General features: G+C 44.2%; 1 protein-coding gene across 3 annotated transcripts in view; it reads right to left on the bottom strand.

Annotated features, from left to right (window-relative positions):
- Positions 1-14,588, bottom strand: part of PRPF3 (pre-mRNA processing factor 3) — a 1,104,158-nt gene that overhangs the window by 306,344 nt on the left and 783,226 nt on the right. Inside the window, exon 15 of one of the 3 annotated variants that reach the window (XM_069649726.1) lies at positions 11,527-12,092. The exons of the other annotated variants lie outside the window; for them this stretch is intronic. Coding sequence (XP_069505827.1) covers positions 11,953-12,092 — 140 coding nt within the window. The 3' untranslated portion in view covers positions 11,527-11,952. Of the gene's footprint in view, positions 1-11,526; positions 12,093-14,588 lie in introns of those variants that run through there. 3 annotated transcript variants of the gene reach the window in all.

Genomic DNA, 14,588 nt, shown 5'->3' with positions numbered 1-14,588 from the left:
ACGTCCCCTTTTCGACTACGAAAAACAAAATGCAATACTCCGCAGTGACCACTGGATGTCGGACCTATGCACAGCATGTGATTCTAAGCAGATTAACAAACATCAGAAATAGGTATACATGTTCCCTTTACCAATAGGTTTTACAGTCTGCCAGGTAAGATTACTTCATAGCTGACTTAAATTGAAGTATAAAACCTTTGTGTAATCAAAATTGAAGTCTGCGTGCGTGGACAACAATTGGTTTGCCAGATTTCCCTACATTATTTGAGACGATAAAGTAGTACTTTGCCAAATTATTTGAGCCTGTCTGGTTATTTGGGTCAGAGATCATTATTGGTAAGTCCATCGGCACACAAGATGCTTCAAGGCGCTAGAGCACCCATTTAACTGAGATGAGAGGACTTAATGTGAAGAGAGACCAGTCGGCAGAGAGCCAATGGTATGCTGGGGAAGGCCCACGGCTACCATACTAAAATACATACAAGCTCAAATGTTATAGGGAACTATAAATCCATACACACTATGGAGACATACTGAGGTCACCCATAAAAAGTGCAAAAGAAAGGGCGAGGGGGGAAAAGATTCCCACTCACCCAGGAACAGAAGAAACATAATCAAGTTCAGCAAACGGTCCTGGGGTTGACACAGGTAAGGACGATTTATCATAAATATGAAAATCTTACCATCATACACTAGCCACAGTTAGTAGCCAAACGGGGTAAACGCAAGAAGGCTAACAAAAAGTACAGTAACAATAGTGAAAAAGTTACTGCTGCCACTAGCTTGTCTTTAGGCACATTTAAAAGTAACCAAAAAATCCTCTCAGTGCAGTATAGGGTAATACAAAAGTATAACCATTGTACTGCATTTGAAGATGCTGTGTGCAATCGTGAAAAGTTACGTAACAAAGTCAAAAGACTAAGGGAAACAGTTTCCCAGTACGGAAAGTCTGAAGAAATGGTTTCTACAAAACAAGTGAGCAAAAGGCCAGTGGAGTGAAGCCTTCACTGCAAAATGTCAGGACGAGTGCCAAAGAAAAAGGTTCGGGCGTCCATATAAAAGTTACTCCATGAGATTTTACCCAAACAACCCCGTCGACCCATTCAGTCCTCTGGGAAAATCTGAGTCAGGGGGGTAAGTAAACTATTTGTCTCACGCTGTCCTTGTTAGGGAGATCTCTAAAATGTGCCAATTCCCTCCACCTTAAAGACCCCCAGCAACTTTGCTGGATTTTGAGGACTTTATTTTTTTACCTGGAGAGAGTGAGACCCCTTTTCCCACTCTCTCGTGTATTTTATTTTATTTCTTTTTGGTTATGGAGTCTAACCAACCCCATAGGCATCTTTTACAATTGTGTCACAAAGTACCTTCAGTGCAGTTCCACAGGGAAGTCTTCCAGGTTTCCCAAGGTTTAAATACCTTCTCTGGGATCAACTACTGTTTCCCAGAGCAGTAAAATGAAATTGGCTTTACTTAGCATTGTACTTGCTAGACCCAGCACACCCTATCTTACAATAGAGTGCTGGAGGGGTTACTTAGTATCCCTTGTGTCTAAATGCTCATGTAACATTTTGTATGTTACCCTTTCCTCAATTGACTGGCTGGTGGCAGTGGTTTCGTTTTGAACTACCTAGGTTTGCATTTACCGCAACTGTTCGCAGACCCGGTAACTTTAACCGTGGGAGCCATCTTCTTCAAAATGGTGTCCAGCCATCCTTGCTAAAATGGTGCCCGATCTTTTTTCGCCAGGTCTTTGTGGAAAGGTCCTTCTAGAGAGTTTCTCTGCATGCCAAACCAGGTTTGGTCTCTTTGTTCATTTCGCCTTTGGCAGGGTTTCTGAGAGAAACCAGTCTCTGGCGCCCGAGTGTCTGGGGTAGGCAGGTAGTGAGGGAGGTGCCCGAATCTCCCTGCGCTTAGTCTCCTAGGAGACCCAAATGCACTCTGTGGTGATTGGCTTGCTGACTGTCTGGCAAGGACAGCCATCCTGCTGGGTGAGTGACAGCTAGTGTATGCTTGAGTACAGGAAGTAAAGAAAGGTGTAAGCTGTCTATGTACCTTCAACTCCAAGACGGGAGGAAGGGTGGGTGCATGTAAATCTAAGCAGATACAAGCATCAGAAATACAATTACGTTAAGTGATGTATGCTGTCTGAGACTTGTCGATCTGCTTAGAATCACATGCTTAGCACAAACTAGCAAGCAGTACTTGGAGAAGGTGGTGGGTTGTTAGAAGATAGAGCAGCAAAAATGTATGTTTCAACACCACCTGACCCACCCGTGTGTCACCTTGTGAATGTGTATATTTTATTTTTTTATTTGTGTATATTCAACATATGACTTTTCACAACGTAAACAGAAAAAGAAAATCATTGATACATTAACTTAATTGAGTACATCATCAATAAACGTAAAAGTATACATTTACAATCAATCAGTTAATTATGTGCATCTATGCTGTGTGAAAGTGTGAATAGAACTCCAAGTAGCAGATTTACAAATGGCATCTAAAAGTACATTTGCAATAAAAACTAGAGTAGCCCCTGTGGCTAGAGTTGAGCGTGCTCGGGGCGTGAAAGGTAAGGTTCTCTTTGTTAATTAATAGCACAATTGGATGCATGTGACAATCCATTTTGAAATACGACTTAGAGACAGGGCCCCCTTCTCTTCCTGTGGCTACAGATACAAAGAAACGGTCTTCTCCTTAGTGGCTTTGTCTTTTGTATGTAATAGACGACAGCCCTCCTGACATTCAGTGTATGGGGGCTCTTGTCTGCTGAATTCTTCGGGTTTTGGAAGAAAGAAGTTCTATGAACTGCTTAACATGGACCTTTTATATAAATCTAGGTGGAAAACGTGGGTGTTTAATACTGCTTAGTTCTTGTGAACTATTACAAATGGATCTTGAACTGAGAGAGCTTGTAGTTCACTCATTCTCATTATAGATGTAACGGTGACCAGAAAAGCTGCTTTATAAGTGAGCCGTTTAAGACTGGCTTTATGCATTGGCTCGAAAGGGGCACCCACGAACTTTGTAAGAACAACATTCAAGTCCCATCGGGAAGTAGGATTTGAAATTGGCGGGTATAATCTTTTGACCACTTCCATGAAGGATTTAACTACAGCCTTTTCCACTACATCTTACTTTGGGAAATGGTGTAAAATGAAAGTGCTACTAGGTGCACTCAGTGTATTAAAGACTAACCCAGAGTCTAAAAGATATAGTAAATAGTGTACTATATGAGGTGAACAGTTAATAGGGTTGAGGTGTGGTTTTCACAATGAAACAAAGTGTTTCCATCTGTTGAAATAGCAGTGCCTTGCGTTAAGTTTGCGTTCTTCCTTTACGATGTCCATACATCTCTGATCTAGATTTAAATTAACAAATTCTATGACCTCAGGAGCTAGGCTGCCAAGTTTAGTGCTTGAGGGACGGATGGAGTGTTGTCCCTCGATTCTGTGACTTGTTAAACGGGCACAGTAGTTTCATCAGGGGACAGTGAGACATTTTCAACTGGTGTGAAAATCATTTTTGACGTGCTCATATAGGAGCTATCAAGATCACGTTGACTTGTTCCTGGTGCAGTTTGTGGACTATCCTGTTGAGAAAAGGCACTAGGGTGGAGGTGAGGGGGGAGCTTGGCACATTACCCTCACAAGTTCATTAACAGTGCATTCTCTTTGGATTTCCTCTGGGGATACCTGGATGCGTAGTCTTGGCATTGTGCATTCCCTTTGGACGCCGTTAGGTAAGAATTGATGTACTAACACTGAGACTACACAACACCTATCTGCTTGGCATTAGGTAACCCACCTTTTGGTATAGGTCTGTACTACACAAGTTGGTAGCGTGACTGAGAAGCCAGGCCTATCTCAAGAGGGGTAAATGTGAGCTGTAGAGCTGTACAAATTAAATCAGTAAATATAAGTAGCCGAGTAACACTTATACTCAAGTTTTCAGTTTATAAATAGTTATTTAACATACATTTTTAAATGAGCGTCATTTTAATAAGGCAATTTGTGTAACTATGTAAATACACTTTAAAATTACTTTTCAGAATCAAACCAAGTTAGTGGATAATCTTTGGGTATGCTTCTTACACAAATCCTACACCCTAAGGTGCTTTCAATCACAAGGACAATAATGGCATTTATATATCACACTAGTTATACTTGCAGATTGAGGTTGCAGAAAGGAAAGGTTTTAAGGAAGGAAAAGGCTAAACAGGTTCTCAGTATATGTGAGGGCACTTGAATCTTCCAAAGAAATCTAGACAAGCCTTTCCCAGCAGTAACCGTCCAAAACAAGTTACCACCTATGAGGGACAAAAAATATCAAAGTCGAAAGGCTAGAAGAGTCTGCAGGGGGCCAGGACAGCCAAAGTCAATTGGAACACAGTCCATTGAGCTGAGGCACTTCTTAAATAAAAGTATTGCACAAAGTTAGAGAGTTTGTAGAAAAATCACATGTAGGGTCACAAGCTGTTAAGCCTGTGAGAAACACAGTTGGGATCAACTCTAAAAGCAAGCCACTGCAAATCTCAACTGAGAAAAGCACAGCTAAAGACAATGAGGCAAGTACCCCAAATCTAAACATTTCCTCTGGTCTGAAGAAGAGTGGTCCAGCTGGATTCTATCTTGCTACACCAGTGCATACCCCGTGTTCCTGAGCCTCAGTTCTGGGGACAAGAGGGAGGACGTTTGGAGGGCTCCTTTGCCTGTACGTGGAAGGTCGTCCGCAACTATGGGGTCCTTTCGGTCAAGCAGCACTTTGCAGTTTCAGTACTTGGCAAACAGCACTGTTGCGGATGTCGGATACCGGTTGGGCTTTCTTCACTCCTTGGGTCCTGCACTCTGGTTAAGAGAATCGAGGTCTGGTCGTCCTGCTCCTGGAGGGTCCTTAGGAGACTCCTGGAGCTTCTAGGCGGATTTCAGACGTTGCACTAGACTACGGATTTCTCGACCGCTGGCACTCGGTTCTTGCAGGAGCGAAGCAGTACAGCTACTTGGGGAAGATGGTCCAGTGGAGTTCGTCTCTGGGTTAGTTGGTCCCACTAACCCAAGGGAAGGAGTCGCCCCGTCCAGAGCTTCTCTGACGAATTGAAAAAGGAGTTTCAGCACAGCAGCAGAAATTCACCAGGCAATTCAAAGGTCCAGGAGGATGTAGCAAGCTTCGTTTACGGTTTCTTCATCAGGTATTTCTCGCAGTGGTCGACTCTGCCTCTAGTCCCAAAACCCTCGCTTTATAAGCAGGTTTCTCCCATTCATGCACATCCTAGGCTGTCAATCACACGGCTGAGTGCTGAAGACAGCCAACCAGCTAGCCAATCAGGACTGGTTGCATTCAGGCATTCCTTGTGACAAATGACAGGGTAGTTTCGGGGACCTCCTTCACATCCTGTCCTTCCAGACACAATGGAGACAGAGGCAGGCTTCATGGATGAAGCACGCCAAAGGCAAAACGAACAAAGGGCTCAAGTCTGCCTCGACGCACAGTAAAACCCAAGAAAGACCTCACAAACAGAAAATGGCGAAAAAAGTCAGGGGCCATTTTGACAAAATGGTCACCCATGGGTGCTGTACTGCAGGTGAGGATTCAGCCTGTGGTAGAAAAGAACAATGATAGGAAATATTAACCACTGCCACCAGCCATTTACAGTAGTGAGGGAAACAAAAATGTTACATGAGAATGTAGGATGAGGTGCTACTAGGTAACTCCCCCGCCCCAGCACTCCACATAAGATGGTGCATGCTGGACCTACAAAGAGAAAAGGTAAGTAAAGTCAATTTCACTTTACTATTCTTGGGAAAGGTAGTTCACACAAGAAAAGCTATTTAAACCTTATGAGAAATATAAAGGATTTCTCTGACACTGAAGGTGCTGTGTGTCACCATACAAAAAGTAGATGCCTATTGAGTTTGTCAGACTCCAAAAACAGTGGACCTAAGATTGTCACTTTTTTGTCCGGCACTCGACCCCCACGAGGGCAAGATACAGGATATACATCAACCACAAACTAAAATAGCCACTCTAATAACAAATCTTCCTTCTTAAAAGATTTAGAATCAGACTAGGAAGAATCATTTAGAGTTGTGGTCAGATTCACTTTCTTTGTTTAGTTTATCTGTCATAGTGTAATTTGTAACATGTGACTTACTTTTGTGTACGTCAAAGAAAATGACGGTTGTTTATTTGAATTTTCGCACTCGGTACACTCGTTGATTTGAACAAGAGCTTCCCACATAGGCAGTCCAGCACCGAAATGCTATGGCAATTCCTCTCTGAACAAGAGTACCAACAGCAACCCCATACATGTGTTACACAGCACCCTCCGTGCAGTGACATAGGGGAGTCGTAGCGACCCCCAAACAGACTCCATACCCTGGGGCTGACTACTGTCTCCCAGGGCATGTAAAGTCCCAATTGGCTTTACTAGTCAATTTTTATGAACTTAACCAGTACAACCCATCTTACTATGGAGGTACTGGAAAGGGTTAATAGTTTTTCCCTTATGTTCATTTTCGAGGGGGTACCGTAAAGTCCCTCTCTCAAGTTTCTGGCTGGTGGCAGTGGTTACAACCATAAATATTCGACCGCGAATATTTCCCTATGGAATTTTCCCATTGTTCGAGGCTATCACTTTTTCTGACAGCCTTTAACACACCGCCGGTTTATTTTTATATTAACTTTACTCTGGTAGGTTTTATTTGCCAGAACTTTAATATAACTTGTTTCTCGTGTCTTTCTCTAAACTCCTAACCCAGGTCGGGGATCCTTTGTTCTCCCTTTTGGCGGGCTTCTGCCAAGAAGCCCTCCTTTCGGCGCCACTAAGTCTGGGGTATGTCTGTTGTGTGGGAGGGGGTGTAGGACCCCTGGACAGGCTCGTCTCTGCAACCCATTTCGCACTCTATCCCGATAGGCTGGACGGTCTCCCGCCAATATGATCACTCCACTGTGTGAGTGACAGCTAGGCTTTATGAATGGGGCTCTTTTTGCATACAAGCCGTGTCCTGAGGACTGGAAGAGCAAGACGTCGCCACTGGAACTAAGACGCCAAAGAGGATAGAAGCTAAAGACATCTGCAACGACTGAACCACCGGTGAAGCCCTGCTACAGCGTCTCACCACTTTTCTCCACACAACGAGAGAAGATCTTCATCTGCAAGAGCCTTCTTCCCTTGAGCTGGTGGGGCCAACCAGTTTGCCAATCGCCTTCCTGGACCTGCCTTGGTTGAATCGCCAGTACCCAGTACTCGGTGGCCGGATAGCCAGGCACCAGTCCACCCGGACTGCGATTTAAAGGAGCGTACCTTTTATTCGTCGGGCAGCACCGCGGCTGGTTTCATCCTTTGGTAGTGCAGTAACTCGAACCTTCCTCCACGACGAGAGCCTCTCTTCCTCTGCTGGATCCCCCGAAGTGCAGGAACTACCAGGAACAACCGCCACCACAGGAGCCACTTCATTTTAAAGGTACATTGCTCCGCCAGGCCGCCCTTTCTTCGCGGTAGCGCTAAAGGTGTTTTAAATCTTTTACCTACCTGTTGAGTTGGCCGCCCCTTTCTCAACATTGTCTTTCGCTTTCTGCATCCACCTTTTTCATTGTTGTTAACCAAAGACTTGACTGCAGCTACAAGAAGATTTTACTCCTGGGCCCTTGCCCTGTACCACCGACTCTGGCACAGGCCTATTGACTCTGGCTACATTTGTTACATCTTCCTTCTTTAGATTGATTCTCAACCCGAACGGTGTTGGTGCTTCTGCTTCTTATAACTACCCCTTCCTTCCCATTGCTAAACCTTGTGAAATGCCATTTTGCTCGTTTTCATGCAAGTATAGGCTATACTGATGTACTGTCTGATCTAACATGGTGCACAAACCTATGGGAAATGTGGATAGGGTGTGTAAGAAGCTATTTCTAAATAACTTGTGCTTTCCCTCCCTTGTGAGAAATTGATAGAGGATCCCTTGTGTGTAGTTTTCACTGTGCCGTTTTGCTCAGTTTTGACTCTGGTTCACATGGTCTACAATTTAAATAGGTAGTGTGTATATTTTTCCTGGACTTATTTTAACTTGCTTGATAACTGTGATAAATGTGTTTTAATAGAAGTGTGTAAAGAAATAAATATCTATTTACTTTGTAATACAAAGCTTTGGTCAGTGTTTCCTTGTCCCAGAGTACTGTAGGCCTAATGTGTAAACCCTGAATACTGCTCATCTCCCTCTTGAGATAAGTTTGACTGCTCAGCCACAGCTACCAACTAAATCTTTGAGGTACGGACTGATACCAAAGGGGATTTATTGCTCTCACCTGTAGTCTTAATCTTCTGTAGTGCTCCCTAAGGGATTTGCACAGGATTCTGCCTAACAGCGAATCTGCAATGGTATTTGCTGGGAAGGAACCAGGGTCCTCCCAAACCCCCAAGCGCTTCAGAGTTACGCAAGACAACTTCAAGGCACTATAATGGACTAGGGGTGAGAAGGGGCACTGGGAAGGCTCTCTCATGCAAGCATAATCACATACACAGACAGACTAGCAGTGAAGAAGGTAGTTTTTGTCTACAGAAGGATACAAAGGCACAGTTAACTATTAGTTGGATAGATTTGTAATGTCAGATCCCAGGCATTGTAAAAGCGTAGTTAGTGCTGTAGAGGAGTAAAACTTCCCCCTCTTCCCCGGAAGGAATGCGGCTTGTGGGATCTAAATAGACCACAGGCGCTTAGTGTGCAGTGTTCTTCACTATGGCCGAAGTACGAACTGACTCACCATTTGTCCACTGTCAGTCAATGGTCGATGGGGTTAATCACAGGGCAATGGGGCGTGGGTAAAACACGTGTCTAAATGGGGCTTGCCTGTGTTGTGTGACAAATTGCAGAATGGGTCAAATTATAATCTAAATTGGGGAGGAAACCGCGGACCCTGATATTGTGAGCAGGACGAGTGCTATGTGGATAGAATGGATGAAATATGTTTGTACATGGATAAATTACAGATTACTCACTGTAGTGACTAACTCCCCTTTTCCCCCATACTGCCTGGGCGTCCCTTCCTAGGGGCGGTAGACAGAACCTTTTTCACGCGAAAAAACCTTCTGCCCCTTTAAATTTTGAGGCGCGGCCCTATGAGCATGCTCTACCCTGACTCCGCCCACCGGCGCCACAACTCAATCCCCACTGATGCGTCAATATTTATCATTGCCTAACGACACCAGGGAGGATGGTGGGACGTATGGAGGAAAACGCACTAAGTACCTTTTTTGTTTATTTTATTTATAACGCGCACCAGACCCAAGGGTAACTAGGCGCTTGTTTAGAAGGTAATTGTTACAAGGCACAGTATATACATTTTATACATAGTTATGCAAAGGAAATGCAATTTGTAGAGTCAGGATGATATTACATGGCATAGTATATACATTTGTACATAGATGCAGTTTGTATGAACTGGATATAAATGCATACATAGGTATTTAGGTTGGTCAGTATACATGGAAGATATGTCATAACATTAGGTCATAGCAGTGGTAGCAACAGAAGAGTAACGTTTAGGTTTTGTTGAGTATCCATGCGATGGCGTGGCTTCTAAATTTGTCAAATTCTTGGATAGTTTGAATGTTGTTAGGGAGGGTGTTCCATAGCTGAGTGGCCAGTACTGGGAAACTGGCACCACCAGCTCTTTTTAAGTTAAATCTAGGCACCACCAGACATGGTGTGTTGGAAGATCTCGTGATTCTGTTAGACACTTTCCAAGTGAATTTGTCTGTGAGATAGGGCGGGGCTTGACGATTAAGCGCTTTGTGAGTGAGGCAGATGATTTTAAGGTCGATTTTTTCTTGTATAGAGAGCCACTTGTGTTGCTTTCTAGTTACTGAGATGTGCTCTCTTTTGGGGATATTTAGTGCCGCTCTGAGCGCATTATTTTGCAAGATTTGTAGTTTATTTGTAATGGATTTATTGGCGCCTAGGTATAGGCTGTTACAATAATCCAATTTGGATTGAATGAGAGCTCTTGCCAGTGTAAGGCAGCTGGTGGGTGATAAGGGTCTACAAGCCCTGATCAGCTTGCCGGTATAGGCAGTGGCTGAGGAGGTCATGTTTACTTGTTTGATTAGGTTAGACTGGGCATCGAGGTAAAAACCTAATGTTTTCACATTTTTGGCTACGGGTATATTATTTCCATCAATGAGGATACTTGTGTAGTTAGGACTCAGTTTGAAGGTTATTAGGTGAACCGACTAGAAGTAACTGTTTTATCATCATTCAGGCAGAGACCGTGTATGGCCATCCATGCCTGAATGATGTAGACCTCGTTGATCCGCGCGACATTCTAGTCATAGATACCTGATAGGGGTAGAAGTATCTGGGTGTCATGTGCATAATTTGTGTAGGCGACACCCAGACAGTCCAGTTTGTCGAATAATGGCTTTGTAAAAATGTTGTACAAAGTGGGCGAAACACAGGATCCTTGTGGGACACCGCATGTAATGGGGATGGGATCAGCAGCCGCCGAAGAAGAAGAGAACACGCGCATGGTTCTATTTGCAAGGAAAGATTGGATCCAAGTGACTGCTGAACTAGAGAAGTGAGCTGCTGATGATAGGTGGTCACATAGTATTTCATGGTCCACCAGATCAAAAGCAGCTGAAAGATCCAGGAGGAGTAAGATGGCCACTTTGCCTTTGTCTTTCAATTCGTCAATCTGGCTTTTGAGATCAACAAGGGCAGTTTCTGTTCCGTGCTGAGGTCTGAAGCCAGATTGGCGGGTTCCGAGCAATTTGTTGGATTCTAGATGGTCTTGAATTTGCAGGTAAGCAATTCTATCCAAGATCTTCAATAGGAAGGGGACTGTCGTGATCGGTCTATAATTGGTAGATATAGCCGGGTCTAGAGTCGGTTTCTTCAGTAGTGGGAGAACCCAGGACTGTTTCAGATTGCTTGGGACCGAATTACTGGAGAAGGAGGAGTTAATGAGTTTTGTGATAAATGGGGATAGATCTCTAGCTGCGTCTTTTATAATTTGGCCAGGGCAACTGTCACCTTTGCAATTAGACGGTTTTAGGGATGCAATGATTTTTTGAACTTTTGATATAGAGACTCTACTAAATTTGAAGCCTGAATTAATTTGAACGGTAGGAAGTAGTGTTGGATTATTGGATGTAAATTGTGTCCTTTTGTCAGCTATTTTGGTCTGGAGCCCCATGATTTTATTAGATAGGGCGTTTTGAATGCTGGTGCACCAAGGTTTATCCTTAGTGCATGTATCTGCCGGTGGGTTGGTGTTAGGCAGAATCCTGTGCAGTGCCCTTAGGGACCACTACACACAATTAAGAATACAGGTGATGATACAAGTTTTACCTTTGGTACAAGCCTGTACTACTGTGTCATAGTGGTAGCAGTGGCGTAGCAGCCAGGCTTATCTCAAGAGTATACGAGCAGTAGCAGAGATTACACAAAGGGACCACAATTACTGTGACTCAAGCAAACACTGACTCAAGGTTTCAGGTAGAAAAATATAAGATTTTTTTTTTTTCATAGCCAGCCAGAAGAGTATTTTATTGAACAATGAAGTTACATAGACGTTATTTGAAGTACAACCAGCAAGTAAACTACATTTTCGCTTTATAGAGCCATGAATGGATCATTCTTCAACTTGATGGAAAAGTACAGGTTCAAGCAGCATCCTTCAAACTCTTATGCTGAAACTATGTGCTCTCCTTTTTGGGCTTTACTATTTTGACACTGGCCACCGAAGCCTTCTCCGCCTCAGCTTTAAACTGTGGCTTCAGGGCAGCCTGCACCGCCTGTGCACAGATGTGGGAGTAACGGATGTAGCTGAGCCCAGCCTGTCGCCAGTATGCCACCATCTTCGTAGCCGGTATTTGAGGGTCTTTGTATGGCGGTGGACGGACAGACGAAGATAGGTGATAGGTGGTCACATAGTATTTTATGGTCCACCAAATCAAAAGCAGCTGAAAGCACCGGACAGCAGTGTGCAGCGATTTTGACCATGGAAGAGGATCCTCGGACTGTAGAAGATGAGCTGGTTATCCCCACCAAGCTCAAGGGAAGACGACTCCGGACTGGATCTTCTCTGAGTCGCTGAAGGGCAGATTAAATCAAGAACATTTATTTTTAAACCATTTGTTATAAACACAACACTTCTATTAAACTTAAACACAAACCACACATTAAATATACTACAACTAACCAATTCACTTTGTACAGTTAGTCTCAAGGTAAGTACCCTGTGTTGGAATGAACCGGTGTTGGGCACAAAAACACGTTACCGCGGATATGAATGCGATAACTTTTTGACAGTTCGGTTTTACTAAACAAACGCGTATCCGTGACATGAAATGCTACCAGGGCAAAAACGCACTTAGCACCTGAGATACCCAGAGGGAGTTGGAGGCAAAAAAAAAGTCACAGGCAATATTTTGGTTAGGCAGGCAGCATCAAGACACTCAGACAGGAGTTCAAAAGTCAAAAGGCCGGAGCCAGGGTCGAAGACACCGGGGGCAGTTGCCGAAGATTACACGGTCTAACAGTTCACGATTCAGCAGAGCCAAAAGTAATTTGATATTGTCAATGTTCAGAAGCAAACGTTATAGGAAGTAGGGAAGACAAGGTCAAGCCTTGGAAATGAAGAAAAAGGGATTCACCAAGTTTCCTCAACAGAACACAGTACCTTGTTCCAATGGTGCAGCTGGTGCCCTGGCAGTTGTTCCTGTTTGTTTCCCGCAGACCCACGATTCCTGGAGCTTCGTCGAGAAGGACGACATCTGAAGGGGGTCTGCACCGCACATGCATTAGGCCGGCAGCAGCGACACGAAATAAAAGGTGCACTCCTTAAAAACAGGAGAGGCTCTTCAGGTGGCTATCCGGACCACTACAGCAGTGTGCAGCGATTTTGACCACGGAAGGGAACCTCTGACTGTAGAAGATGAGCTGGTTATCCCCAACAAACTCAAGGGAAGACGACTCCGGACTGGATCTTCTCTGAGTCGTTGAAGGGCAGATAGCTCAGGACTGCAGCAGGGCTTCACCGGACAAGGTAGTTGCAGCAGCCGTCGTTCTCTCCGCTTCTCTTTGGTTCCTTGTAGTTCCAGTGGCGACTCTCCGACTTCTAGCCCAAGAGACCTGCCTTTTATGCAGAAAAACCCCCATTCACGCAGCCTGGCTGTCAATCACCCAGCAGGGGGGTTGTCCAGCCCGGACAGCTACCCTGGCCAATCATGGCAATGCTCCACTTGGGTTTCCTAGGATACACTGTGCAGGGGGTGACTACACCCCTCACTCACATTCAGCCCACCTAGACACCCAGGCGCCTTGAGGAGGGCTTCTGGGCAGAAGCCCGCCAAAAGACAGTGAACAAAGAAGGTGAACCTAGTTTGCCGCGCAAAGTAAAACACAAGAAGGACTTTAACAAAAAGAAATGGCGAATAAACCCAACCGGAGCCAAAAGAAAGACAATTTGGTCAAGCGGGTGGGTTTATGTTTGAGGCTAATATAATAGCCAAGACCAGTACCACGTTTATCTAATATAATCGCGGTAGAAAAGTTAGGGTAGATACCACTGCCACCAGCCAAGTCTAATTGTTAAGAGCGAAACAATGCTCTAGGAGGTACAGATAAAAAGGGATACGAGTTAACCCTTTCCAGTACTCCATGGAAGATGGGGTGTACTGGATCTGTGGTCGATTGACTAAGTAAAGTTAATGGTAACTTGAAGCTTTTCTGAGGGACAGTAGTTGCCTCAGAAATGGAGTCGAGGGAAGTCTCAAAGACAACCCTGTGCCACGGCACTGAAGGTGCTGTGTGACACACACAAAGAAGGGTCTACTGAAGTGGTGTACTTCAGAGTCCACAATCACAAAAACAGATGGAAACACATATCAAAACACAGGTAAGAGTGGGGGAAAAGCTCACTCTTACCAGGTGGAAAAAAAGAAACTCCACAAGTCCAGCAAAGCTGCTGGGGGACTCATTAGGTGAGGGAAATTAGCCATAAATGAGAATTCTCCCTAACAGTTGGGGTTCTCTAGTTCTCTTAAGATGTTAAATAGTTCTTTAGTGCTAGAGCCTGCTTGGCTTATTCTGACAGGTATCTTTTTTTAGTCTGGATTATCTTATTTTTGTAGGTGGCAGTGAAAGTGGCGAGGTTGGTTTTATTTTCTGGTGTGGGGGTGGATTTCCAAAGTTTTTCCAATGTTCTCTTTTCTGTACGGAGTAGTTTTAGTTCTGGGGTAAACCACCAGTTCAGATGGGCTTTGGGTTTACTTTTGTGCCGTTTTAATCGAGCAATAGCATCGATGGCTTTGGTCATGGTTTCATTATAAGTGGCGATCAGCGAGTTAGGATCATTTGTTTCCGGTAGGGCATTTAGTATGGGGGCTATCAAAGGTACTAAGGTCTCCATAGGTAATATTTTGTTTGTTCCTCGTGTGACAAGGAGGTGCAATCGTGAGCTTTTTCTTTTCATTTCTAAGGTAATGAGGTGGTGGTCAGAACACACTAGTGGTGTAGAATCTAATAGCGTCATGTTACAGTTAAGGTCTGCTACCCAGTCGAGTATTCTGCCTTTCTCATGGGTGG

Source organism: Ambystoma mexicanum, chromosome 1p, assembly GCF_040938575.1.
Source record: "Ambystoma mexicanum isolate Mex_15411 chromosome 1p, UKY_AmexF1_1, whole genome shotgun sequence".
NCBI lineage: Eukaryota > Metazoa > Chordata > Amphibia > Caudata > Ambystomatidae > Ambystoma > Ambystoma mexicanum.
Note: the sequence above shows the minus strand (reverse complement) of the source record. Positions and strands in the feature narration are given on the sequence as shown.